The 26,737-nt window shown below is 36.3% G+C and overlaps 1 protein-coding gene across 1 annotated transcript; it reads right to left on the bottom strand.

Moving 5' to 3' along the window:
* Positions 1-1,081: 1,081 nt before the first annotated feature.
* Positions 1,082-24,262, bottom strand: EMC2 (ER membrane protein complex subunit 2). Its single transcript, XM_010012023.1, has 8 exons — positions 24,174-24,262; positions 21,589-21,646; positions 12,278-12,363; positions 12,052-12,111; positions 10,238-10,319; positions 9,029-9,139; positions 7,488-7,592; positions 1,082-1,469 (listed from the first exon to the last, which is right to left on the bottom strand). Exons 1-8 carry the CDS (start codon positions 24,194-24,196, stop codon positions 1,383-1,385), a joined length of 612 nt encoding a protein of 203 aa, XP_010010325.1. The 5' UTR covers positions 24,197-24,262; the 3' UTR covers positions 1,082-1,382.
* Positions 24,263-26,737: the final 2,475 nt, after the last annotated feature.

Consider the following 26,737-nt stretch of genomic DNA (forward strand, 5'->3'; position numbering starts at 1 on the left):
AGTTACACAGGTTTTTAAGCTTTGAACTTACACAGAAAGTTTTTGTTGCTGCTTTGTTTTTAAGCAGGAGCTCAGCTTTGTTTTATTACATCAAGTTCTCATCATAAAAAGGCCATTTTAACATATAGCCTTTAACCTACCTGTCTACATAGAGTAGGCAGTGTAAGAATCAGCTGAGATGGTGGTAACAGTCATGAAAATGACATTGCAATACTTTTATTAGAGTTTGTCAAGGGTATGTTGCTGCTGTTGCAGTCTTACTGAGGCCATAACGAATGAAATGACAGCTGTGCAACTGAACCGCCACAGTGTACACCTGAACAACTTCCAGAGTGATGAGAACTCCAAAATGCATAAATTAATGTGTTTGACTAATTATCTGAGTAAATAACCAAGTACCTAAAGACAAATACAATACAGATTTACAGTGTGCTAGATGCTTCACGCTAATGGTGTAAAAACACTGTATCCTCAAGTAAGTACAAGAAGTTGAATGAGCTCTCTCATCCTCCCAGTGTAGTAACACCTGGTTACTGTGGAAAAGCTAACATACCGTAGCTTACACCACAGTGAAAGGGCACCCATACTGTAGGTACAAAAACTAGTACAGACCAGCATGCAGTCCTGCCTTCAGATGGTTTTGAAATTCATGATGTGGAACATATGTACAACAAAGGACACACAGAAGGAATAAAAAAATTGCATATGCATATACTGATTGGAGAACTACGTGGACATGGAAGCATTTGCCCACAAAGCCACAAAGAAGAATGTCTTTGGCCTGAAGCTAGTACAAGAGCACCTCAGAAGCAAAGTACACAAATAAGTCTTCTCCATTTCTTCAATAATGGATATCAACTCATTAATAAAACCATTAACATCAACTTTTTTTCTCTAATAAAATGTATTTATAATCACCCCTTTCTGCATGGTGAATATTTACCAGAAAATGTACATCTGTAGTATGCTTTCACTCTTAAATATGCAAATAAGATACACATTTCTAACATTTGTTATTCATCTACATATATAAATTCGTCATTTCCATTGGCAAGTCCAATAAATCACCTTCATTCTTGTAAATCATTTAACAAGTTTATTTCTACAAATTGTGGCTTAAAAGTAGGTACTATAGATACAAAAATCTGTAAAGACTGATGTGCAGCATGTGTCATTTCTTTATGTTATCTAAGTGGATAAGTTACTCATTTCAGTGGGCATTCATCACATTTCTCATAGCAGCAATAAATAGATATTTTACTTTCCATAGCACGTTAATCAATACAAAATTAGCATTAAACAGCACTAGAGTAATATAACCCCTAGGTCATTGCAGGCTGATCATGGAATTGGAAAATTTTACACTGGACCTCTGTGCCAACCTAAGACTGAGTAATCTGCAGGGTCTCCAACATGTCTTCCACTGCCTTCAAAGAGTATTTAGTTTCTTTCTTACTGCGACCTGCAAACTAAACAACAATAACAACAGATTGTTATTTGTCATATATCAGAAATTCTGTGCACAGATCCTGTGCAAATAACAGTTCTAAATTTTAAGTACCAAAAATTAGCTCTATGTATTAAAACTTATAAGCACAGCCTATTTATTGTTTCACTCAACGTCAGTATTTTTACAAGCTATAACACCCTTCCTCTAATAAATACTAGAAAATACAACAGAACTCCTTAATTTCACTCATTTGCTCTGAATTTGAATATTCTGCACTAATAAATATTCCACTTTGAAACTGAACATTTATCTGAAGTGAGATCTTCCATGTTTGCCTGGTAAAACTTGAACATAATTTTTACTTCAGCCTTGATTTTTTAATGTGTTCCGAATTACACATCATATATTACGTGTTCTTAATTTAAATAGTAGTAAGACTTGGACCTGCTATTGAAGCTAATTTATTTTCTAGTTTTGTCATAGCGAGACAGTGCTACTTACCAAAATCTCCTATAAAATAATCCAGTCATCACATAATTATATTTTATGGTTCTAAGTAACTGTGAGTAATGACCTTGTATTTGACTGTAACCTACTATTACAGCAGCAATTTCAGAAAGCATTTGAAATAAAGTCTGTCTTGATAACAAAGAAAAATACAGCTTAATAAATACTATTAATGGCTTTAGATTCCCTAAGACACATGCAGGCATGTTTGGGAAAGAAAGAGGCAAAAGGGTAGGAGATGCTGATCACCCCATACTGACCTCAAAAGGGTTTTTCTAACAGTACTGATAATTCCCATCACTCATCAGCCTTATCTAACACAGTGGATTTATTGACTACATTGGTCTTCGCCCAAAAGAAACTCTCAACCATTTTTAATACACCTGCATTAAAAAGTTTTGCATTTTGGGTTGGGAGGGGTGGTAAAGAAATTACAGAAGCAGTAACTATTAACTTGCTGCTAATAAAACAGCCTATTCTCTACCTAAATGTTAACATCTAAACACTCAATAAATTTTCAATTTAATGTTTTTTATTTGAAATACCACTGGTGTCTCACATAGTTAGTCCTTGATTTATAATGTGTCCCTTCTCTCTTGTAATTAACTTAATTTAGCAAACTCTTCATGACCTGTTAAGAAAGATTAAGTCATCAAACCCAGGTAATATCACACCAGCAACAAGCTGCAGGACCTGTTAACCTGCTTTTGACCCCCAGGCTACAACCTAACATTGGGATTCTCAATCAGTACCGAGTTCTTACAAAAGTAGTTTTGGCACAATAAATGAAAAGCTATTTCAAATTAAGTCATCAGAAAATGAAATGTTGGTTTTTGTGACGACACTTTATAGTTAAGAGACATATTAAACCCACTGTATTTTCGTATTTCGGGATGATGAAATGATGTGCTGTGTTTTGACTCTAACAGGATGTATAAACCCATTCTTCAGGTTGTTCAGTCTCCATAGTGACCTGCAGCCATCAACGTCAGAGGGAAATCAAACTCTTAAACACTCTCCCATGTAGGAGAAATTAACTTTTGCTTAGACCTGACTCAATACTCTTCTTGTTCGCTCTAAACAAGAATTTTCCCAAGCAGATACTTTCCTTTCAGAAAAACAAGAAAATGATAAAACAGAACTCAAAATCCTCAACTGAAAAATTGTTTCCAATTCAAAGCATTCAGAGATTTCAATACAAAGGACAGAAGCCGGAATATATTGTGGTCAAAAAGCACGCCTGGCAAAACAGAGAAAGCATGCAGAGGAGAGCTTCAAAATCAGAAGAATTTCATTTTACCTCTCTTCAGGGACACTGAAAGCAAAACTGACAGAAGACATTAGTTTAAAAAATGTTACTTGCTAATTTCAAGAGTGGTTGCCTTCCTGATACTGACATGTACTTTAAGCTGAACAAATAAAACCAAACTCTGCGTCATAACAAACAGGAGTATACTTGGAAATGTAATCACTTCAAATTTGCCCTGACGAACAATTATTTTGTCTATTCTGCCATTACACAGCAATTTGACTGATTGAGCCGGAATCCATTTCTTAAAATCATGATTTAATTTTCTGTTTCCCAAATGGTTTGTAACAAAATCACCTCTCTCTGACCATAAATAACATGTGGATTGCTAACACAGAAGAATTTAGCAATGTACCCAAGAAGCATGTATCTGGAAAATTACTACGAGTAGGATCACATTAAAGATTTTCGTGAGCATTAATCAAACTCGCTTGCCTCTGCTGAAACGCTTCTACCAGAGGACATGCTAAACCAATTACCTAATTGAAGAGCACTAGGTAGCCATATTTTGTTTCGATGTTAAAGTAACTATGACTCATGTCCTCAGCCAGAACAGAAACACGCTCTTCACAGGGTCTGCACAGAGAAGAATCCGGTTTCCCAGTGATAAGGCAAAACTGAGCTTATAATAATAATAAACTTAAAGTAACTCTTTAAATAACAAGTACTTCTCTAACATCTGAAATAAATGATTAATTTCTTTTCTGTTTTTTTCCCACCCAGTCAATTAAACTTAAGTGGCCCAGAGAACAATGACCTTTGTTTTAGCGCATGTGCCAGCAGCCACGAATTCCAGCTCCATAAGCAGCCCTCGCTACAAAACCTTTCTGTCTTCCTGCAAAAGTTTACATTTCTCCTAGATTAGGCACAGATGAGAAGTACTAATCAGCACCTATTTAACATCCAAGTAAGTGTATTAACCAGATGGAGCATCAAATATCTGTATTTTTCAGAAAATTATTTCATTCAACTGTCCTTTAGCACCATGTTTCCCGGTAAACAAACTGCTGCACAGTCTAAGCAACACTAGCAACAGTAAGGCATTCTCTCTCATACCCAAAGATTGTTTTCGTTAAATTACAATAAATGTAAAAAGTTCCTCTGATTTCATACAGAAATGTACAGCAAAAGCAAAAATCAAGTGCCAAAGCAAACTGCCTGAATGAGAAAATAAATTGAAAGAAGGGAACCAGTGAAAATATTTCAAGTAAATTGCACATAAACTTAAAATGCAACTATAGCCAGTGCTGAATTTGAAAATATAAATGCAGTTTTCCAAAATTACTGAGCAAACTGCTGGTAATTCAAGTTTAAATCCAGACTAAAAATGGGGAACAATCTCACTGCAGGCCAACTGCTTGCTTCTAACTTTCTGAATTAATAACTTCATATTTTCAAGGTCACAAATTCATATCATTTGTCTAGGCACCCAAGTCAGGATTCTAAATGCATCTTATTCTCTAGAACATGAATACTGGAAAAACTGCATTTAACATTAAGAAGGTCTAACTAATAAAACAAGTCAATGCCAAACTCAACAAGCTCTTAAGGCTCTTATTACACGTTAGAAAGTGCTTTGGATAACGTAAGGAAAGTGGGGAGGATTTGTAGAGATAATATTAAGTATCTGGCTTAAAACCTCGTTAGACAACCGTCCACTAATGGAGGAATGCTGTAAGGGTTTTGACTGGCACAAGCAACCAAGGCTTCATCCTTAGGTCCGAGAGATGACAATTTTCAACTGCTCAACACACTAAGGGAGCAATAAATCAATACTGACTCACAGGGGAAACTGCCTCCTACTACATCACCAAACACCATTTGCTGTAGCAGCTGGATGTGGTAAGTCTCTGACATAGACACTGGAGTGGCCAAACCCTTCTGCTGTCCTGTAACAAGCTCAGTAGGGCTGGGCTGGGGCAGTCCCATCCAGCTGTAGACACTAGAGCTTCTTGTGGTACTTCTCAGAAGAGGAAGGGGGTGTTCACAACACTTGCACACCAAATCCCAGCTTAAGCACTTACATCTTCTGTATAGCCAAATTCCCCCTGTGATTACAGTCAGATACGGTATTCACCACTTTATGTCCCAAGCAGCTAAAAAGAGCAGCTGAAGTACGCAACATATCACAAAAGTATGAAGTCACAAAGAAGTTATGACATATGTTTTAAATATACGTTAGTTGTGTTAACGTGAGCTGTTCTGGGAAGCATCAACCAAAAATGCTAAATGCAGGATCCAAAAGAGCTTCACAGAAACAGGGGAATTGCACTTTGCAGTAAAAAAAACCTCAACAAGACCAACCTCCCCAAACCCCCCCCCCAGCCAGAAGCCTTTCCCCCCACCAGTACACGTCATGTTTTGTTAGACATATTGTGATGTCAACAGGAAGCCATGCGGAGGGGAAAAGAAAGAAAACTAAAAAAAGGCAAGCTTATCTGTCTGTGAGTCAAGTAACTACAAACTGTCATAATTAAACTTTCATTACACTTAGAACCAGGAAATGCCTGTTTCTAGGTCTTAATCTTGGTATGCCACATTCCACAGTCAACACTGGTTCTACACTTCCATCCTGATGCATCCTTTGGGCTGTTTCCCAGAAGTGCTAGCAAATGTCTGCTGCTGGTAGAACTGGAACTGGAAACTTCAGTCATAATATTCACTTGTAGTATGTGTTCAGAACCACTCTAACAGTTCATTTTATTGAGATGTAAAGCATGGAATAATAGTTTTCACTCAAAATTCACACACACCTTTTAAAAACTGTTTTGTTCTATCAGTGGTGAATCCCTTGTCTGTTCTATTCTTTTACGGTTTGGTTTTTGTTTCTGTTTTGTTGTGTTTTTTACTTGAGTCAAAATGGAGTTTTCCATTACAGGAAATGTCAGACATACTGAAGTCAGAAGAAGTCCTGCATATTTATGGGACATCAGACAAAGTTGGTAATTCATACACACCTTACTGTCATGAGCAGGTAAATTAATGAAAAGCAGGGAATCATTTTAAAGAGAAAACCAGAGAAATAAACTTCAGGCACACAAGTATAAAATGCTTAATTACATCCCCAGGGATACAATATTCTTCACTATAAAGTACAGTCAGAAGCTACAGGGCCAATCAGGGGAAATGAAAAATACTTCAAAGTTGTAATACATCAAAACCACATCAGCCACAAGAAGCTGCACTCTTGGCAATGAACTGAAATACAGTGTATTAAGAATTAACTGCATTGGCCTTAAAAGAAAATCTAATTTAATTCCATAATTGATGGAGCTGGTCAAAAGGCCATTTGGTAGTATTAACTGTGAAATGGTAACAGCAATAGAAAAATTAAATATTGGGTTCTGATACTGAAGTATTACAGAAAGAAAGGAGTGTTACATGTATGTAAAGTCTTTGCATTTAGCAGCAACATTTTTGCTCAGAAAAAGTTATGGGGAGAACATGACAGTACGATGTTGATGCTCAGGATTACCTACATATGAACTTTGACTGGCAGGTCATTAGGAACAGTTGTAAAGGAGTCAAACAGACATACTATGTTGGGATGCATGGACATCAGAACCTATGAGCTAAAACGTGTTTTCATTCATAGTTACAGAAAAAATATAGAGATGTATAATGCAAAAGCAAATATAGTTAGTTACGCAGAACTTTGCAAATAGCTGAAAAGCCTCCCGCTGCCTTTGGTAAGCTGTGACTGTGGCCTACAAAGTCTGCATTTTCACAAATCAACGGGCATTTTTCTGTAAAACTATGCAAAACCAACTTCAGTCACAATCATTAAGGTAATTACTAGGAGAACCACTGACATGATTTTGAAAAGTCAGAATAAACTGAAGGAAATAAAATTCTAGAATTTTTATTTGTTTGCTAGTAAATGACCAAGTTACTCTAAGAATTAAGACACACCAAGTTTTATTAAAATACTCAGCTGTAGGACTGAGTCTTGGAGGTGAGCACTGCATTAGTGTACATTCAGTTAATGTTAGTAGAAATCTGGTTAAAGCTAGTAAGTAAATAATGCTAATCAATAACAGTAAAATATCAACCTTATATTCATTAAGGCTTCCAGGAAATCAAAACAGAAGTAGAACGTGAAAAATCCAAGCAAATTACCCTGATTTATGTATGTCGTATCTAACCTTTTGAGCAGCAGCTAATAAAAGTGCAGAAAAGAACTAAAGGACATGATAAGAGTAAAAACAATGATGTACTAACCTGGTATGCTCTATTTATTTGGTTGGCTGCCCAGCTGGCATATTTCATATTATCTTTTTTCATTTTTGCACTTGCTTTTGGATTGGAGGCAATATGGCTGGCAGACTAGGAATACAAAAATAAAACCAGTGTAACTATGGAATAGATGTGCATGAAATAAACCAAGAGCATTCAGCACCTTTGCATTCAGAGCCCCACATGGAGCAACAGTGGAAAAAAAAGGTTAAAAAAACCCCTGTTAGTGGCAAACAGCTTCCAAATGAGAGTAAGCTTAAACTTTTTAAACAATTGTTTGTCCTAATTAAAGCTAAAATAGACTTCAGTTCAGTTCAGTTGTGTACCAAGTTAGGAATCAAACCTGACATAATCAGCTAGTCATATTTGCTTTTCCTAAAGTAAGAGTTACGAATTAGTTTTCGCCATTCAATTTGTTACCAGAGATATAACACCTCTGTGTCCAAATTGCCATTAAAACCATGACATCTTTTCCTATGGCATCAGAAAAGCCATACATGAACTATGTGCATCTTCACCCCAAAAAAATAATAAAAGATTCCTTAACAACCAAATTAATCTCAGAGATTTCAATTTATATAAATAAAACCACTCTGCAAGGAATCATTGCTAATCCTTCCCACTACACCTCTCTGAGTGCAAAAGTACTTGAATGCAAAGAACGACAGAACCCTCTTCTTATGCACCGAAGAAGAATCTCCAGATTCTTCTGTTTTAAAAAGGAGCATGGAAGCAAATAGCTACATGAATAATACAGTTCAAACACAAAGAATGTTGCCTCACAGCTATTTCCCTGAAACTACCTGCAGAAATAGAAAAGGAGCAAGACTGCCCGAGAAGCAGCCTCCACAAACTCGGGAATGCATTCTCTGAAGTCATGCCCACATGGATTGAATTTGTGATGTAGTACAAGGTCAGGGACCAAAGATGGGGCATAATTCCCTCTGGTTTCCTGAATCTGATGACGTACTGACTGGTTTCCTTGGCATATATAGCTGAAAGCCTTTGTGGAGCATTTACCAGGGTTATGGACATTCTTTGGGGGACTACAAACATTGGGCATGTCTGTCAAGTACAAAAGCAGGAGCCACTCCAAAACCATATCCTAAAGCCTGGAAACAGCATTACAAAGAAATAAGGAGACAAAGGGTAGATTTAAAAGGCTGGTTAAAAATTAAAAATAAAAAAAAGCAGCCATCACACTGTCCTGGTACTCTTCAGCAGCTCACCATCCTGTGGAACAGAGTACGGCTTTAAATCCTTATTCATGAAGTTACCTTCATGTGCCAATAATTATAATTCTTTGGAAAACACAGGCAAGACTTAAAGGTTAAGAGCACTTCAAGTAAGGAGTACTTACAGGCATAAGACTGTCCTGTCAGTATTGAAAAACAGTGTTCATAATCTGTTAAACCAACAGCAAAAAAAAAAAAACCCAAACAAGCCAAAATAATAAAGGATAATATACATGCATAAAAACATGTAACATAAAAATGACAACTTGGAAAATACATAATTGTGCTTACCATGTAAAGTCCAAACAAAGCTCTCATATTTCTGTTGTTAAGCTTCAGTGCTTGCGCGAAATACTTTCTTGATAGCTCGAGGTTTTCAAGCCCCCCTTGAGTGTATTTAACCTGTAAAAATTATAAGCTCCTGAAACTTGCACGTCATCCGTACCTCAGGCATTCACTCTTGAAGCAAAGATATTATGAAACTTCACTTCAGGTTTGTTTCACATGATATTTCAAATCAGGTGAGTCCTACCAAAAGCCAAATACTGGCTTAGGAGAAATCTGAGCTCTTTTCAATATACAAGTTTTTAAATATTTAACTATAGGAGGAAAAAAGGCAGCATTAACTTAATTTACTGCTACAAGAATAAAAAGTTATTATTTTGCACTTATACATAGTTACAACCTTATAGCCTCTTATGCAAAGTAACACAAATTTTAAATCTAAAGCTAAATTCTGACTACTGTAAATCCATACTAACTAGTACGCGTTACACCAGTACACAAAACAACACAATGCCTTTCATTATCTACTCACTGCAAAACAGTGCACAAAGTTTAGAAGATTACTCCGTTGTATTTCTATTCATTTTTCCTGTTATTAGATCAACAAAACGAGGGATAAATCCTAGAAGACATGCATCACAGTCTTCTAAATACCCGAAAGGTATTTAGACTTTCAAGTTTTAATGTTAGCCTGATTTTATCCACATTAACAAAATGAAGAAAATCCATTCTAAGCAGTTAACAGTATAATTTCGGGAAAAATACATCTGAAAAAAAGAGTACAAATGGCTAAAAACTGCTAAGGGCCTTCTCTCCCCCCAGTGCTCTTTCAGGCAAAACTTCCTATGTGTATTCCAAGATCTGGCTCCACAGTAACAGGCAATATATCATAACCTCGTAGGCAGCATTGCAGTGGTAAAGTTTAACTTCCCATGCACTTAACTTGAAAAGTGCATAAACACTTCAACAAGAATAGCTCATTTAAAATGAATTTTTATCTTCAATAATTCCTGCTCTTACCCTTATATTTAGCGAGTAAGAAACCACAGTTTTACGAACATGTTAAGTTCTATGAGATGTTAACATTGTCTGTGTACTCTCTTAAATCTCCCCGGGAAAAATTAAATAAACCATTTTTATTCTATTTTCACCACTCCAGTAACATAAAAACAGAATATGCATTCAAACATAACTGATTCTTCTGAAAATACCTACTTCAGCATATTGCTGACAGTATAAGTGGTTGTGTGGATTAGTCATCATAAGCTCCTCTAAGCAGAAGGCTGCCTTTGCATAGCTGGGGAACATAAAAACAAAAGTGACAAAATGAAAGAGTATACAGTTTTTTGCTTCAGTGTCTTTACAACATAACAAACAAAGCCACACTTTTCCCCCCATTACTTCACATGATTCATAATTAAGGAAAATGTTTTCTTTTTAAATGACGTTTGAAACCTCAAGTTACTATTTCTAAATCATGATGAAAAATACACAAAATTTAATAGTCTATGTACACATGGTACAGCTCATGGAAAACATTTAATAAACTCATTTCTTATTAATAAGTGCTATTTCTTATCAAGAAGAGTGATGAGTAGAAACAGGCATTTGCTACTAAAAGACACTGAATTCGGAATACAAAACAGTTCGTTTTTTCCTACATGAAAATTCAGCTCCTTAAGAATTCACAAACTAAGCTACAGACCACACAACTGAGATCAAGAAAACATATTAAGAACAGTTTGAAAATTGAACTGTTCAAATCTATATGCGAAGATAGCATCATACTAGTCCAAACAGGCAGCACCTTACCATTAGAAAAGGCTAACACTTGTTCTTTAAATGAATGGTTTCAGAGAGAATTAAGAAGTCAGGCTCAAAATGTAGGTTGGTTTAATTACAGAAATCTTAGCTTCATAATCTTCCAACAGAGCTTCCTGAAGAATTTGCATCTTCTACAGACATGTGATAGCACTGTTGCACAGAGTTTACATGATAGAATTCCACAACTCAGAGATGCAGTGTTTATAGAGAGTGTGGATAGATATTTAATATCGGACTAAAAGCAATTTAGCAATTATGAGACAATACTAAACCATATGGATATCTAAATTCTAGATTATTCCTTAAGTCAGCATTTGAAAGAGTTTAGTAATTATTTTCTTTGAGAATGGGGTGGAAGGAGGGGTGATGGGGGAAGAACATTTTTGTCACAGTGAGAATGACTATTTCTTCCTTGAGAATCTGATTCTTTTACTACTCTCTGGAAAGGAAGGAAGGAAACAATGTGATATAATTCAGGCTGGGCTGAAGAACTAAAGAAAGAGGGGAAAAAAGATACGCCTTTGGGTGGAGGTTAGAATTAATGCTGTGGTATTAGAAAACTTGCACTAAGGCTTTGAGCTAATCCTCTCACACTGGGATTTCCTCCTGTCACTACAGCAATAAGAAAAAGCTAACAAAACCATTAAATATCCAATAAGCAAGTTACTACAACATGCAGCATTCTTGACTGCATTGGGTTTTGTACCCAGGCGACCTGATGCCTGTAACTCTGGATCCATGTTTTGTTTTGTTGGGTTTTTTTTAAGGTTATTTAAAAGTTCTTACAGAGGTAAGCTACCAGAAAATCAGAGTATTAGTTGTTACTGATCAACTAATTTTAGAAGGAAAGAATTTAAGACCTATAACTAGTAAAAAAGTCACTTGAATGAAAAATTATGGGGAACAAAGGTGCCGTTCCCTGCTACATTCAGACCACTTCTTTTAAAGCATCAAATTTTAAAAAAAATGACTGAAACAGGTAATTAAATAAACTCTTTCTGTTTTAAAATCAAATACCTTCTTAAAGCATTTGGTAGTCAAATAGGATTAGTAGTTATTTCCTGTTGATGCTTGTTATATTGGAAATGAGACAGCATACTTTCTAACCGTAGCCCTTCGGAAAAAAAAAAATCACTGAGGTCTTTGACTTACACAGAGAAAGTTTCAATTTAACAGTTTTTATGTGGACTTAGCAAACAACTTACTCATGTTCATTGATGTAAAGTTCTGCAAGTTCATGCCAAGCTTCTTGGTCTCCAACAAATCTGTAAAGACATGAGAGGAAAAAAGAAAAAAAAAGAAAGAATGTGCAAGGCATTCTGTAAGAGACCAGCAAGGAAGCAAAAGCGTAAATCAAATGCAAATTCCATTTTAATTAAAAAGATTTATTAGAATAGCAAAACACAATCTGTATTCTTGTAAGACACTCACTGTTCCAGATACTCATTCAGCTCTCGGATGGCCTCAAGATTTTTCCCCTGGGCTTTTCGAATGGCAATCTTACGCTTTCTTGCTGCCTATGGGTTGACATTAATAAAGGATTAGGGTCTCATAATTCCCTGGGTTTTTGTAAAGAAAGCAATTTGACTGTGCAAATTATTATCTCAATACCAGTGGAATTCCACTGCAGAGCAACTGCTAGGTTGAAGTTTATAAACATACCCTGTGACATCCCACTGAGAGACTGAAAACCTCTTCTTACAATCACATTATGTGTGCTTTTCTTTGGAAGCACAAACAGTATGCATTATTTCATTCAAATAAACGACTGTCCAGATTCTGGTAATTACAAAACAGTGGGAGATGTTAATCTTCAGCCATTCCAAAGACCCCCACTTTGTCATTCACAAGATCCATGACTAGAGGAGAGATGGGGACTGAGTCTTAGAGAATCCCACAGATGCATCTTGGTTGCCACTGTATGAATGCGGCTTTCAGCCATTTTTAAAGATTCTTGTTGATGCACTGAATGCCATCTTTAATTAATGTTAAACACACACCAATTTCATAAACAAGTCTCTCAACATTCCCAGAGCACAAAATAGGCTCTTCAGTGCAAAGGGAATAGAAAATTGCTATTTCAATGACAAAACTGAGCAGTACTTTGATATGTAGATGGAAAATGTATTTCAACACAAATAATATAAAAACAAGTTATAAGAAGTAAAATGTATTTAAATTTTGAACTCTGTAAAGGTTATTTCAGATCACCAGGAGAAAATATACAGAGAATTTTAATAGTTGATGACTCTGTACTTCAATCCAAGATTCAAGTTTCTGTCTTATGTTGGTTACAGTTTTCAAAACTCTAAGAGTGGTGAATCAAGATACACTTCAGATGTAATTCAAAACAACAGACATCTGCCCAGCACTCTGACAGAGTTTGGAGCAAACAGCACTACACCTCAGTCAGCCTGAAAGTCATCAGATTGAGAATCTGGCAGAATGAAAGTGAAACCAAATTCCAGCATAACAAAGTTGGCCTCAAAGAGTCAACACCATCAGCCTATAACCCCTGTTATACCCTCCTGGGTGATCACAACTGCAGTCAGACACGAGAAGACAGATGGTCTGGTGTGCGTGATGTGTCTGAGTGTACACACACACACACACAGATGTCATTTCTTCATGAGATAATATTAATGAGGGGAAAAAAAAAACGCTCTAAAAGTAATGAAGTCCCATTGCTCATGCCCCTGCTTGCTCTCATGTCATTTCATATCTTATAAAGAGGTATACAGTTGGGTATCACCTTATGGAAGCCTTGACAGTGCAGGAACAGACAACTCCTCAACAAAACCTTAAACAATTGTAATCTTTGACTTTAACAGCTCTGGAATTTGTTTCTTCGTGATGTACCTTCCTAATATCACAGTCACATACACCCCCGAAGAGTTCCTATATTTTTACAGTATTTTAAACATAACTATTCTTTTCATTAATTTCTTATCCTTTGATCATCACTTGAACAAATTAATTGGTTCTGGAAGAAGAGTGCAGCATTTAAACAAACTAGTTCAAGCTACCAAAATAACACAGCTAGAAACACTATTAACACTAACTGTAAGTTTATTCTTCCCTTTGAGATCATCCTCTTCACTTAACTCAGAACCGTATATTTGATTAAAATTCAGTGAAAATTACTCAAGAGTGGAAAAAGCATTCCACTCTCCTGCTTAAATGCAAGACACAGGCAGAGAAAACTCATCAGAACAATCAGAAGACAAATTAGGACACAGGCAGCTGGGGGGTTCACCCACAGTCATTTTGTTTTCCACTGCTGCTTTGTCAAACTTCAACCTGTGAAGTTACATTCATCATTCTACTTTTACTGGGAGACATTTGGCTAAAAGCCATAACTGACTCTGGAAATTTTAGCTGCTGACCACATTTATCACTATAACAATAACACACACTGTTTATAAAGATAACAGCATAATTAAACTTTTTAAAAAATATAAGAAGAATAATCCCACATGCTTATCACACTGCTACCATCACTGAACAAAAATACAAAACAAAAAAACCCAACCAAAGCCATTGCTCGTCATCACATTTTAAGAAGAGGTCTCAAAGCATTTCGTAAAGGAGGTCCACACGCTTATGGTGGTAACACCAGGTCAGCGTTAAACTCACTACCCAAGGTTGGTATTATACACAGCCCAGTGACCTGCCCACTGAGTCCAAAACATGAAAGAAGGGAAAGTGGAGATAACGGCATGAACAGCCAAAGGAGCGTCTCATGCAACTATGGCTTACAACGACAGAAGGGTTTTTGCAGGTAACAGACTATCTACTATAAAATTTAGCTTTAGGATTAAAAATTCAGTGGTAATTCTTAAAATATAAAGAAAAAAAAACAATGTAGAGACTGATCAAAACTGAACTGCTAGAGAACTGAAATCATCTGTTTCATATATAAAATCTATCAATGTATATGACATCTTAATTTGCAATAGCAAGCAGGAACAGTGTACGTAAACCACCCTCCTTTTCTGTTTCTGATGCAACTCCTTCAATTGTATGCAAGTCAGTTCTCCAAGAGAGTCTGGAAACACATTTTCTCTATGGCTGCTTTATGTCTTAACCACAACACTCCCAAGTAACATAAATCACTGGAACCTCAAGATAAATTTATTTATGAAAAGCTGCAACTAGTTCTAGTCACAAACATAAACTGATGTTTACCTATAGTAAGCATGTCACTTAATGCAATCAAATAATGAGGATAAAAGGATTAGACATAATTAACATGTTCATGTTAAATGAATTACATGTACATTTGACAGAATTTATCTGCTTCTAAACTACATAAAATCCCACAACATTGCTGCAAAATTACATTTTTTGTTTCTTATTTGAGGAAAAATAGTATTTAAAACTTTTTTATCCACCTTATCACCAAAAAAAAAAAAAAAAAGGCTTGAAATCTGCACTCTCATCACCCTCAAATAAACCTGCAAAACTGATGGCATAAGTTTATTTACAGAGAACTCTCAGTTGACTATAAAGAGGCTCATCCACTCAGAACAGTGCTGACATCCATGTACAGTAGCATAGAGTTTGTGAAAATCTCTTTAAAACGACTGGGAAGAAGTCAGTGAGGATGTAGGGGGGATTTTTAAAGCAATCACTAACATTTTTCCATCACATACATAAAACTGTAACACAAATATTCTGAATGCACTGCTGAGAGACATACAGATAGGTGTTCAGTAGATCTGGGATACCAAGGTGTAATAACACAGGCTAAAAATAAAGACATGAAAAACAAACTACTATTGCTTTTACCTGTATTCAGACTACTGTCCCATCTGACTTTCTAGTTTATCTTTGAATCATACAAACTATCAGTATTTTTAAATAAAAACTGAAATTCTATGACTCCAGTAGTCAATACTTTAACAAAACCCTATGAAAAGGTCTAAAACCTAGTGCACTGAAACCAAGACACAGGCCATTTTGTGTGCTGCAAACTTCTAATTCTTGTTCTGATTTATATCTTTCCTGAGCCCCTCTCTGGCTGCCTGTGTGTATCTGCTTCCTCCTCAGTGAGCTGCAGCTTGCACTCAGTATGCTTGCTGAGGACAGCAGCATAGCTAATGAACATTTACACACATAGCATCAAGTTTTCTTTATTTCCGTCAAATTAAACAAAATGTTTTACTGCGCAGAACCACTGCCAACACTAACAACCACTTTAGCAGACAAAAAATAGTTATTTGATAAGGAAAGCCAGATGCCCACCAATTCTACAGAAACTTTACCTAGCATTTATATCATATATCCAATTTATTACCAGCCTTAGTATCAGCTGATACAAGAAAACCAGACAATTTCACATCTTCTTAGGTTTCAGGCCCTTTTTAATACAGATCTAACATTTCAAAATATAAGCTCACTTTTAGGGGACCTATTGCAAGATACTACACAACTGCAAAATGCAGAGTACCAATCTGTTCAATCATTCATTTAAAGTCCCATAAGAATATTAGTAAGAAACTTACTTTTGTAACTACAAGATTTGAGATTATTTGAAAATCTACAAAGCATTCTAAGATAGTTGTAACAATTCTATTAATAAAGATAAAAAAAATAACCTTCAAGAATTCCATTGTGGGTCTTTACATCACAGCAAGATTTTTAAGAATAAGCCTAACATAAAAATGAACTCAAGCTCCTTTCTCCTTCCACCTTAAATCAAAAGACAAAACTTTCAGTGCTGCAACAAGATCTGCAGTATTTGACCATGCAGAACCTATGACATGGAATTCCCCCTATTAGTTTTTCAGAGTTTAAAACAAAACACTAGATTCTGTAAATCCAGCATTCTTAACTGAAACATATATGCCACCTTATACTACTTCTACCACAATCAGTATCGTATCGACTAGGGTACTTTAGTGTGTCACATATTTTTTAAACAGAGAACCTTTCTAAGCTATTTCTTTTAAAGACTAATAATCCCCAATCTGGCCCAAGAACTAATCCTCCATTTGTCATGATTCTTTTTAATTAGCATTAAGTAGACTCAGAGTGAAGTGAGAAGTTGAACATTTATCAACTTCTGCATTTGATTAGTTAAATACACAAACAGAGAGTCTAAGATTGTTCTAAATTTCATGCTCGCAAAGTATTAGCAGGACAATTTTCAGGGACTGACACGTCTAAGAAAGGAACAATTTCATACCTGTGTAGCTGCTGCAGCATTAAACAAATTATATTTTGCATCTTAAAATTAAATTCTTCAATTTTCTATATTTTTAAATATTAAGGACTTCACATTTTAGAAAACATGTTTTTGATCTAAGGGTTTGATACACCAAAATAATTTCCTCCAAACTGCAGTATGCAAATCAAAACAAAACCGTAACAACAAAGATAAAGGGAAGGAATTACAGACATCAAAAAATACCACATAATCTGACTACAACCACAATAACAAATCAGATTTAAATGTTCTTTTAACATTAGTCATGGAAGACAGATCAGGCCAAATCCTGCAAATGGATCTATGCAGGCACAGAGCTGCTGAGTTGAAACTGCTTGTTTAGGGATAATATCAAAGTACCCATGAATAAATTATGAAACCTCATTTCTGACTGATGCAGACACACGCACACCAAACTTACACAAGTTCAAAAAGCAGTAAAAAACAAACAAAAAAAAAGATAAATGGCGAATGACATTCTAAATGTCAAAAGAAGAAAACATTTCTACATGGGTAGCACATCCTCAGCTCAACCGCTGGTCCTTCTTGAAGACTATCTGAAGCAGCAGCTGCAGCTCTTCACACTTCTCACCAACTCCACCCTGCATCAGACACATCACCAAACTATCTTATTTGACTCCCTTTAAAACTACCACTATATGTATGTAAGTTTAGGACTTGTGTCTTTCCTGGCAGTGCTAGCAATATATTTAATGAAACTTACGCATGACACCTCAGACAATTTCCACAGTAGATACTTCATTTTGTAAGCAGTTTTCTTTTTTGTAACTTAAAGTCCTGTAGATAAATGTACAAAGCTGCAAGAACTTTATAGGAGGTCTCTGTTCAAAATGGATGCACACCTACTGCAGGAATTTTAAAGAATTGTCACTGTTCTAACATGTCTTCAACCACCTCCTGTACTTCTTCTGAAAAATGTCCAGCTTGGCTAGAAAAGGAATCTCAAAATAGTATCAGAAAGTGTAACTTCATGTGACCATATGCATGTACTTGTTCCTGCCCACTCCCATGAACAACTGAGTTAAGTGTTTCACACAGCCTGAAAGACAACAGCTTCACCCAGAGCACTATCTTGTTCTGAAAAGTCTAATTCTTAATGCTCCGTTCACACAATTGTATTACTAGACCCATGAAGTTAATGAGATTATCCACATGCCCCAAGCTAAGCAAGCATATACAGTGTCTTCTTGTATTAAAAGCTTAGCTGAAAATGCAGCAAGAAAAACAGCAGAAGAATTATCCCGGTAAAGACATCGGATTTTCCATGGATTAGAATTAAGGCAGAACTTTGTGCCTTATTTCACTTTCCCTTGGTGCTGACCAAGTACTCTGCAATCTTCTTGCTGGTTAGTTGAAGAACCAGGAGAAATTGCAGATGCATTAGGATGACAGTAGAGTGGATTAGACACCAACCTAAGTCTTGAACACATGAACTCAATCTCCTTTTTCATCATCAATCTTCTTTGCACTCCTGGACAGGACACCTTGAGAAGGGCCTGACTGACAAAGTATATAGCTATCAAATTAAAAAGCTTCCTCCAAAGCAAAGCAGGATGAGGACTTCTCAATTAAATACATTAACACCAAAAAACCCCCAAACCCTACAACCCAAAAGTCCTTTCTACCAATCCTGCTTAGAAACCAATGCCTCCCATATTTTGTTCTGAGAAACAGACTAAGCATTTTATCTGAAGATCTACAAACAACTCAGCTACTGTTCAGCTTCAGTATAAAGATTTTCAATTGACACTACATTAAATTTTAATTAATTTAAAAAGGCCCTACAATGGAAGATGATATGCAGCTTTAATAGCAGAGTAATCTGCCAACTACAGCTCTAATAAGCCTTCATTTTCAACCAAAATGGATAAGAATGGAAAATGTTCCCATTATTATCCTACTGAAATACACACTAGTTGTGCTTTTCACAGCAGTCACATTTCATTCATTAATGTTAAACTCTTTAGAGAAGGGACAGACTCTTTACTCAATGTCTATATGCTTTGAAAAATGAAACACGATCTCTGAAGTGACAACATTAATGTTGCTCCACTGTCAAATGAGTCATCTCTTTCAGCAGGTAAGTTCAGAGTGAGATAAAACATGGAGACATGGTCATCTTTTAAAAACAAAGATACTTCGAATTCTATTCTAAGAAATTAAATAATTACTGCTATCTCAATTTCAGCATTTTGCATGCAACAAAATCTCATCCAGAAGTGTAAATGTCCATTAGATAAATTGACTTCAAGTTTACTTTTCGTAATGGAAAAGTCTGCAAGGTGGATAAAATAAATACTGTTTTGAAAAAGCTTTTTTCATGATTCTGTTTGAATCTGTCAGTCGATGCAAAGTACCATTTCTACATGATTCGCGTGAAGAAATGTCTGTGTTTCACTTACAGCACTTGCCAAAACATTTAATGTATGTAAGCAACTCCATGTGTCAGCAGACCAGAAGAAATTGCTATAAGGTAAGGTGAGTGCCAAGACAAACTCAGCAACAGTTTCTTTTTAAAAATCTTGAAATACTTATTTTCCTACAGCAGCCACATGTGTGCATGGAAACAATTAACAGGTAAAAGACACAAAGACATCTGCACATGACAATTTATCAGAACTTTCTACTTAACTTGTATTCTTCACATGCAAGGCTTAGCCAACCTATTCTATAGTTACATAGCAGGAAACCTTTGCTTTGCATTTAACACTCTCCACTTCTATTCTCACATCTTAAGAAATCCAACAGATCATGCAGCTGGTCTAATATTTACATCTTATGCTTCTAAATATTACCATTTTACGGATCTTTATGATTTTGCTAAGGAGGAAATCCAAATTAAGTAACAGGCGTGCTTGTTACTTATTTAAATATATAATTTTGTTTTATTAAACCATCCAACAAACTGTTCAGATGACGACAGCCATGTTGAGACAGCTGAAGAGTAAAGCTGCCAAAAACGCACACTTCAAAGATGTGTGGCCCACAGAACTCACTGTAACATGGTGCTCCATTTTCCACTGGCTTCAGCAGAAAGTCATAAAACGTGCACCCAGGTGACCTGTTCTTGTGGCTTCACTTAAAGAGGGCTCCACCTAGCTTAAACACGACTCCGAAGACTTAATGCCTCTGAAACTCTCTGGGGCCTACGCTAATAAAATCCACCAACATTTACTGCAGACAACTATGCACCTTGCGCTCAAACATCCACTCAAAACCCACACTTTCAAAGGACAATTGCAGATCTCCTACATTTGTCACACAGAACACAGTTTTGTAGTTCTGCTCTAGGGAACGCGAAAAACACGAGTGAAGAATTGAAATTTTTCTTTTTACCCTTGCACAAAAAACGTGAGTTCTATCACTGCTAAAAAACAGAGTTTTATCTACCACGGTCATCCAAGTCCTTAACTTGGTATTAATGTTTTCAGATGTGTTGCTTTGAAAATAGTTTTCTGGTTTGTTGGGTTTGGGTGTCTTTTTGTTGGTGGTGGGGTTTGTTTTGGTTTGTTTTAAATTTGTTTTCTGGTGGTTCACTTCAGTTTAAGTGATAGTACTTCATCTACATCCATCTCTGGCCCATCCTACTTAACCCCAGTTATGCGTGTTTCTATGGGTTTTCCCCTCCTGAATAGCAGACCACGCTAATAAGCTGACTGAAGAAAGGCAGAGGATCAAAACACAGCAAGGAAGGTTTGCATGAGACTGCCAAAACATCTGCAATAAGCCCAAGTACTACATTTACATAGAATTTTACCCAATAAAGAGAACCAGTTCCTTGAAACCAAGTAACACAAACACATACCTTCCAGCAGACAACGATTAATAATAACTGACTGCAACATGTGATATAAAAATTTGAAACTTCATAGCTTCTTCATATTTCTAGTTTTAACCTTGTGGCACAAAATGCATGAAAACATATTGCTACAAGTTTCCCTAGACTTTCATTTTTGGCGTCTAATAGCTCAAGGTGATTTATACAACCAGTGTTCACAAACTGCTTAAAAGAAAAGAACAGCCTGTCTCAGATTTTGTTTTATATGATTGGCAAGCCTTATAGCATTTTGATTCAAAAGCTAGTAAAGCATCCCAGGCAATAAATCAAAATAACTGCTATTCAAGCGCTACCCAAGTGTGTTCATACTTAATCTTTAAACTAGATTAAGCATTAGGAAGACAGAAGACGCACAGCAGACTGTGTTAGTCCTTTAAATACTTAATATTTAGTGAAAAAGTAAAAGCTGTGAGGCCCAATCTAAACGCTACTAAGGCTGCACGGAAGTTTGCTAGTTATAATCCCACTTTCTAAACTCAGTGTTTAAGCACTTTAAGCGCCTTCTCATCATGAAACACATCTCATTTGTTCTCATGAAGGTAATACATGTTATTATATTAGGAAACAAATACAGTAATAGAGGCCCACGTTTTCCCACAGAGAAACCCAGAAAATGTAATCTCAATTTCAAACAACACACCACTGCAGTTCAGAAAAATATTTTCAACTTACTGTGTTAGTTGAATCTTCTTGTAAAATTCTATCATATAACTGGATAGCATCATCGTACCTGTTCAAAGAAATCACTGGCATTTACTTCTGCTAAGACAGAACTCCTGAGTTTTTGACTGTCCTTGAAATACTTAATAATCCCTCTGCAACTTTTAATAATGAATATATTTAAGCAAACTATACTCCTACAAAATTCTCCCGAGTGCTAAATATTAACAGCAGTATTTTATGTCATTGAGCTAAAAACAAGAAGTACATGGTAATCGCTCCATGGAACACTGTTTCAGCAGCAACTTACATATCTCACACCCAGTACCATACTCTCCTGTCTCTTCCCTCTTTTTCTCTTGGAAATAGGTCCAATTATCACATCCCAATTTGCCTTTTCACTCTTCCCAAGAAAGAGAACCCCCAAAATATGAAAGGGCATCCAAAATAATGATTTTTTACTTCACTGTTGTAATTCAAACTTCATGTAAATTTCTTCTATTATGATTTTATAAAATATAAACAGCCACATACAGTAAACTGGGGGATTCACACAAGAGCTCAACCCTCAACTATACCATAAATCTTGAAAGAAAATGTTCTCCACCATCACTACATAGGTTTTATTAATTAATTCTGCTATTTGAAGTATGCACAAAACAGGTTACTCTACCTGCTATAAATGCTTTAAACCTTCTGGGAAACATATCTATGTGTTCAGCCAGCTGTGTACATGATCCAAACAATTCAATTTAAAACACATTTGACTACACAGCTGTTGTGCTATTACCACATAACTAAGGCATATCTTGTGTCTTCATGTACAGTTTGACAAGTAGTTTTTCAGAGGTACTGCTGATTGATTTTGATGCTACACATCCTGTACTCACCTTGGACACCATTTATGTACTCTCACTGCTCCCTAAGCATTGCCGACATTAGAATAGGTCAGCTGTCTAGTACAGTTACCATAAGGTATGAGAACAAATGAGAAAGGAAGCACAAAAGCAGAAATGAGTAGAAGGTGACTGCTATAGACTTAGAAGACGTGCTGTAAAATGCTGTATTCATGTTCTCTGTAAGTTCCTAGTTTATCAAATATATTTTACAAGACTGAACAGGATGGCCATAATCCCAGCTTTACAGGTGAATTTCCAGAAAAGTATTCTTTTGATTAGCAAGTATCTACAGAGATGTATCAGTCTACAGGAATATCCTTCGCTATTTCCTGTTTCTGCTGGGGAAAGCGAGATCCTCCTAGATCCGAGAAGTCACTTAGAACTTAAGCAGCAGCTCAATTCTTCAATTGAAAATATGATTTCCTCCAGCCTAAGTCTCCCTAGGCATCATTTGTACTCAAGCGGAGAGAGACAGGCTTTTCCAGGGCATGGCTGAGAGCACCTGCAGAGGGGTTACTGTTCAAAACCACCTAGAGCTGGAGTCTCTATCATCTCTGACTTCTGGAGAAAATCTATGAAGATGAAACCTCAGGTTCCATTAATACCTCTGCTCTCCTGATGGTTACATCTCAAGGATGTAACCTGACAGAGACATTTAGCAAGAATTTTTATGAGCACTTTCAGAAAACTGTGGCTCAATAGCACTTCATTGCTGAAATAACACATAATGTTCTTGCAGCAGTCATCTCCCACAAAGATCTGTTCCCATGCGATAGTATCTTCAATGTAGTCACATAAGCCTGAACACAATTCTGATCTTCCGCACTTCTGAATAGGTTTTGGGAATGGAGGAAATCTGCTACCATTCTCTCACTGTCTTCCTACCCCATACCAAATGAAGACAGCAAAAGAGCTAAGTAAATGAAAATTCTTCACGAGTGTGTATTTGATAGGAAGTGAGCAAGAAATGTGGAACACCTAGTTGCCTTGAGACTACTTTAGAACAGAATGTTGATACCAGAAATGTATCCAAGGAGAAAGGCAGACAATACAGGTCAACCTCAAACCCTGCGGTCATTAATTTTGGAAAGCTGTACAGTTTTAAGCTGTTCATTATTTTAATAATTCCTGTTAAACTTAGAATGTTATAACAGGATACTTCTAAATGGTCAGTTTAATTTTTAGGTTCTTCCATCCTATTTTGTATGGGGTTTGAGTTGTTTCTATAATAAACTCTACAGATTTAACCTCTACTAAGTTCTACTGGATTTATCCACGCTCAGAAAACAAGTGAAGAGCTACATCCTGCAATGATTTAGGAGCACAATGAAGGCAAAAAACCATTGGCACTGATTTTCATATGCTGCTCTAGCTCTGTGAGGTGAAACGTATACCTCTTGGACTTTGCCAGAAAAGTGTCTACTGTTGTACTGTATAATGACTTATACTGTCGAGTAAGAGATCTTTTTAATCTATGAAGTCTGATGGGAAGATGGCAAAAAAGTAACACTGCGCTGTACATGCACGAGTGCAATAAAAATGTCTAAACACTATAGTATGATCATGCACACCACTGTTTTCTATAAAGAAACTGCCCAGCCTGGATTTGCCATGTTTTCATAGTGCCTGAATGCCTTTTTAAGAAATAGCAAGCACCTTTCCAAACAGAAAGCACATTTTTTTCAATTCAGGTTTTACCTTTCCATAGCTTCGAATCGCATTCCAGTTAATCGCTTAACTCTGTGGCTCCCAGGAAACTGCCGCCTTAGCTCCTGAAGACAAAACTGTACAAATAAAACCCAAGATACTATTGTGAATACAATTATCTACACAGAAGCTGGAAGAAAAAAATAAGAAGTCCTTGGCTGATAATTTAACAACCTGAAATGGCATTTCTGAGTAAAAGCAAATACCAATTTTTGAAATAATCACTAAAATGTGTTGATAAAAAGAAGCTAAATCTAAGAAATATTGTCCGTACAGGTTAGATCATCAGGCTTTCTTAGATATAGTTATTTGTCTAGAAAATTAAACTCACGTACTAAACCAGTTCTGATACTGTTAAAACCTGTAGTCTACTTAGTTCCCTCATAATTACAGAAGACAGTAAAAAAACAAAACAAAGATAGTAAGAGCTTATGTGGTACTTCTTTAATAAATGGGTATCTCACAATGGAACAAACTATGCTAATACTATGCTATGTGTTTATTTTTAAAATAAAACTTTGAAATCCAAAGAAAATGTTTGTCACTGGCTTGGGTTAAGCCTGCTGGCAGAAACGACATAGCTTCTAACTCCAGGAATCAGTGAGACACCTGGGCTGGATAAAAAGAATTCATCACAGGCAGATTTCTCTGGATTAGCAAAAAAGGGATTGAGTCACAACTTTCCCAGAGCAAACCAACGATATCATGAACGTGGCTAGACAGCATTGCAGAGTCTGTAGCTGACAGATTCATTATAGTGGGAAGCAGGACAGTCCCCAGGCTCCCTAAAAGACCAGTAGTTAGAATCACATTAAAAGCTTCACACAGAAACCTCCTGTTCAGCATTTAGTTATGCAACTCAGCTTACAAACTTGTTTTTCAGACCTAAGGTTCCAGCAGAGGCCTATCTACATCATCTGTTCCATTTTATCAAATCCACTCGTCAAAGGAAAAATACAGAAGCAAATCAGTAAGAATTAGTAGGTTCCCTGTTTCTGTAGATAAACAGGTTGCTAGAGTACAGCAAAGACTGTCACATCTCTCTCAGATCCAAGAAAATGGAGAAGGAAGAAAGAAGGGAAACAGCAATCAAGGAAACAATGCCTAGCCTCAGAGTAAGCACAGACCATTTTTACCATGATCATCTTAACTTGCAATGAATCAAGATTTTTACAATGCAGTTTCACACAGCAAGGCCCAGGTTTAATACAGAAACAGTTTACTGGCACTGAGTAATGTCTAGGTGAACTGCTGCTGCACTGGACAACAAACTGTCATAAAAAACTACATGTACTTAGTAGCAGCATGTTACAGATAGCTGAACTGACCTGTGAACATTCTTAAGAGATGGGAAATCTTATCTCAAACTCCAGGAAAGTAATTTCATTCCAGCTTTTACAATCCAAAAACCTTCTAGATTTTAGAAAGAACTTACGCAGATAATAAATCCACTCTGTAGCCCAGTGACCCGGGAATCATGAATGACAGTGATCTCCAGCATAAAACCATGGACTTTTTTACTGCTTTTCTGCAGTAAATCTTTGAAATGTCAAAAATTGTAACATTTGCAATAGTACTAAGCTCCACAATCTGCAGATGGACTTTCACATCTAGAAAATCCCCACTGACAATATAAAAAAGCTGATGAAGTAGCACTCAAGTGCAGGAATACAAGACCAGAATTGTTCACATTAGATCCAACTATTCATTATTCAACCAAACACAGCAGCCACAAGGCCAAAATAAACTCCTGTAGATTAGGACATCAGTCACAAAAAGTGACAGGAAAAGCTGTGAGACAGTCAAAACCAACTCATTGTTAACATCTTTGAAAACAAAAATGCATGAATAAACCACACTAGCTGTATCTTCAAAATGTTTTGGACTCAGCAGCACTGAATGCCCCCTTTTCAAATTTAACTTGTAATCCCTATAATCATGTATGTTATTGAGGACTTATTCTGCACTATGTCAATAATCTACTTTTGAGATTCTCTCAGAAACTCAGCAGTTACCATGGCAAATCTCATTTGCATGTGAAACTTCAATTTGTGGTTAATTTGCTTTCTGATTTATTTTTTTTTTTGATCACATCAGGTTTTAATTTTAAAGGTCTGACAAAGGCAAAGAAATATAAACCTGGACTTCAGTATGTGAAACACTGGCAGTGCAACTGCCTGCCAACAGTAGGTGACTGCACTAGACAGAACATGCATGTGGAAGAATGGGCTGGCTGCAGTAGGGGCACACATTATGCACAGTCACTTTATACAGGACAGAGAGGACAAAACTAATAAAAAAAAAGGAAAGGAAAAAAAAAGTCAGATAAATGACTCTGAAAACCACCTCAGCCTCCTCATTTGGAGCAGATGAGACCCATCCCCCTAAGCAAAATGCATCACAGCTGTCAAAAGCTCACTGCTAAAAAACAGAAGTTCCAAAGCTGTTCGTCTATTTTGAGGCCACAGCTGTAGCAAAAAGCCACATATGATGTTGACTTGTTTGAGTTAACTACTTATTATAAATCAATAAAATAAAATAAAAATAAAATAAAA

Source organism: Nestor notabilis, unplaced genomic scaffold (genome assembly GCF_000696875.1).
Source record: "Nestor notabilis isolate BGI_N333 unplaced genomic scaffold, ASM69687v1 scaffold5803, whole genome shotgun sequence".
Classification (NCBI taxonomy): Eukaryota; Metazoa; Chordata; class Aves; order Psittaciformes; family Psittacidae; genus Nestor; species Nestor notabilis.

What these genes read in the sequence shown, in the direction of transcription:
- EMC2 (XM_010012023.1), bottom strand. Translation starts at nt 24,196, where the DNA reads ATGCGATTCGAAGCTATGGAAAG. An exon ending in CTTTGTTTGGACTTTACATG is followed by an intron (nt 7,593 to 9,028) that starts GTAAGCACAATT and finishes TTGTATTCCTAG; the next exon opens with TCTGCCAGCCATATTGCCTC. An exon ending in AAATAAATAGAGCATACCAG is followed by an intron (nt 1,470 to 7,487) that starts GTTAGTACATCA and finishes ATTGTTGTTTAG; the next exon opens with TTTGCAGGTCGCAGTAAGAA.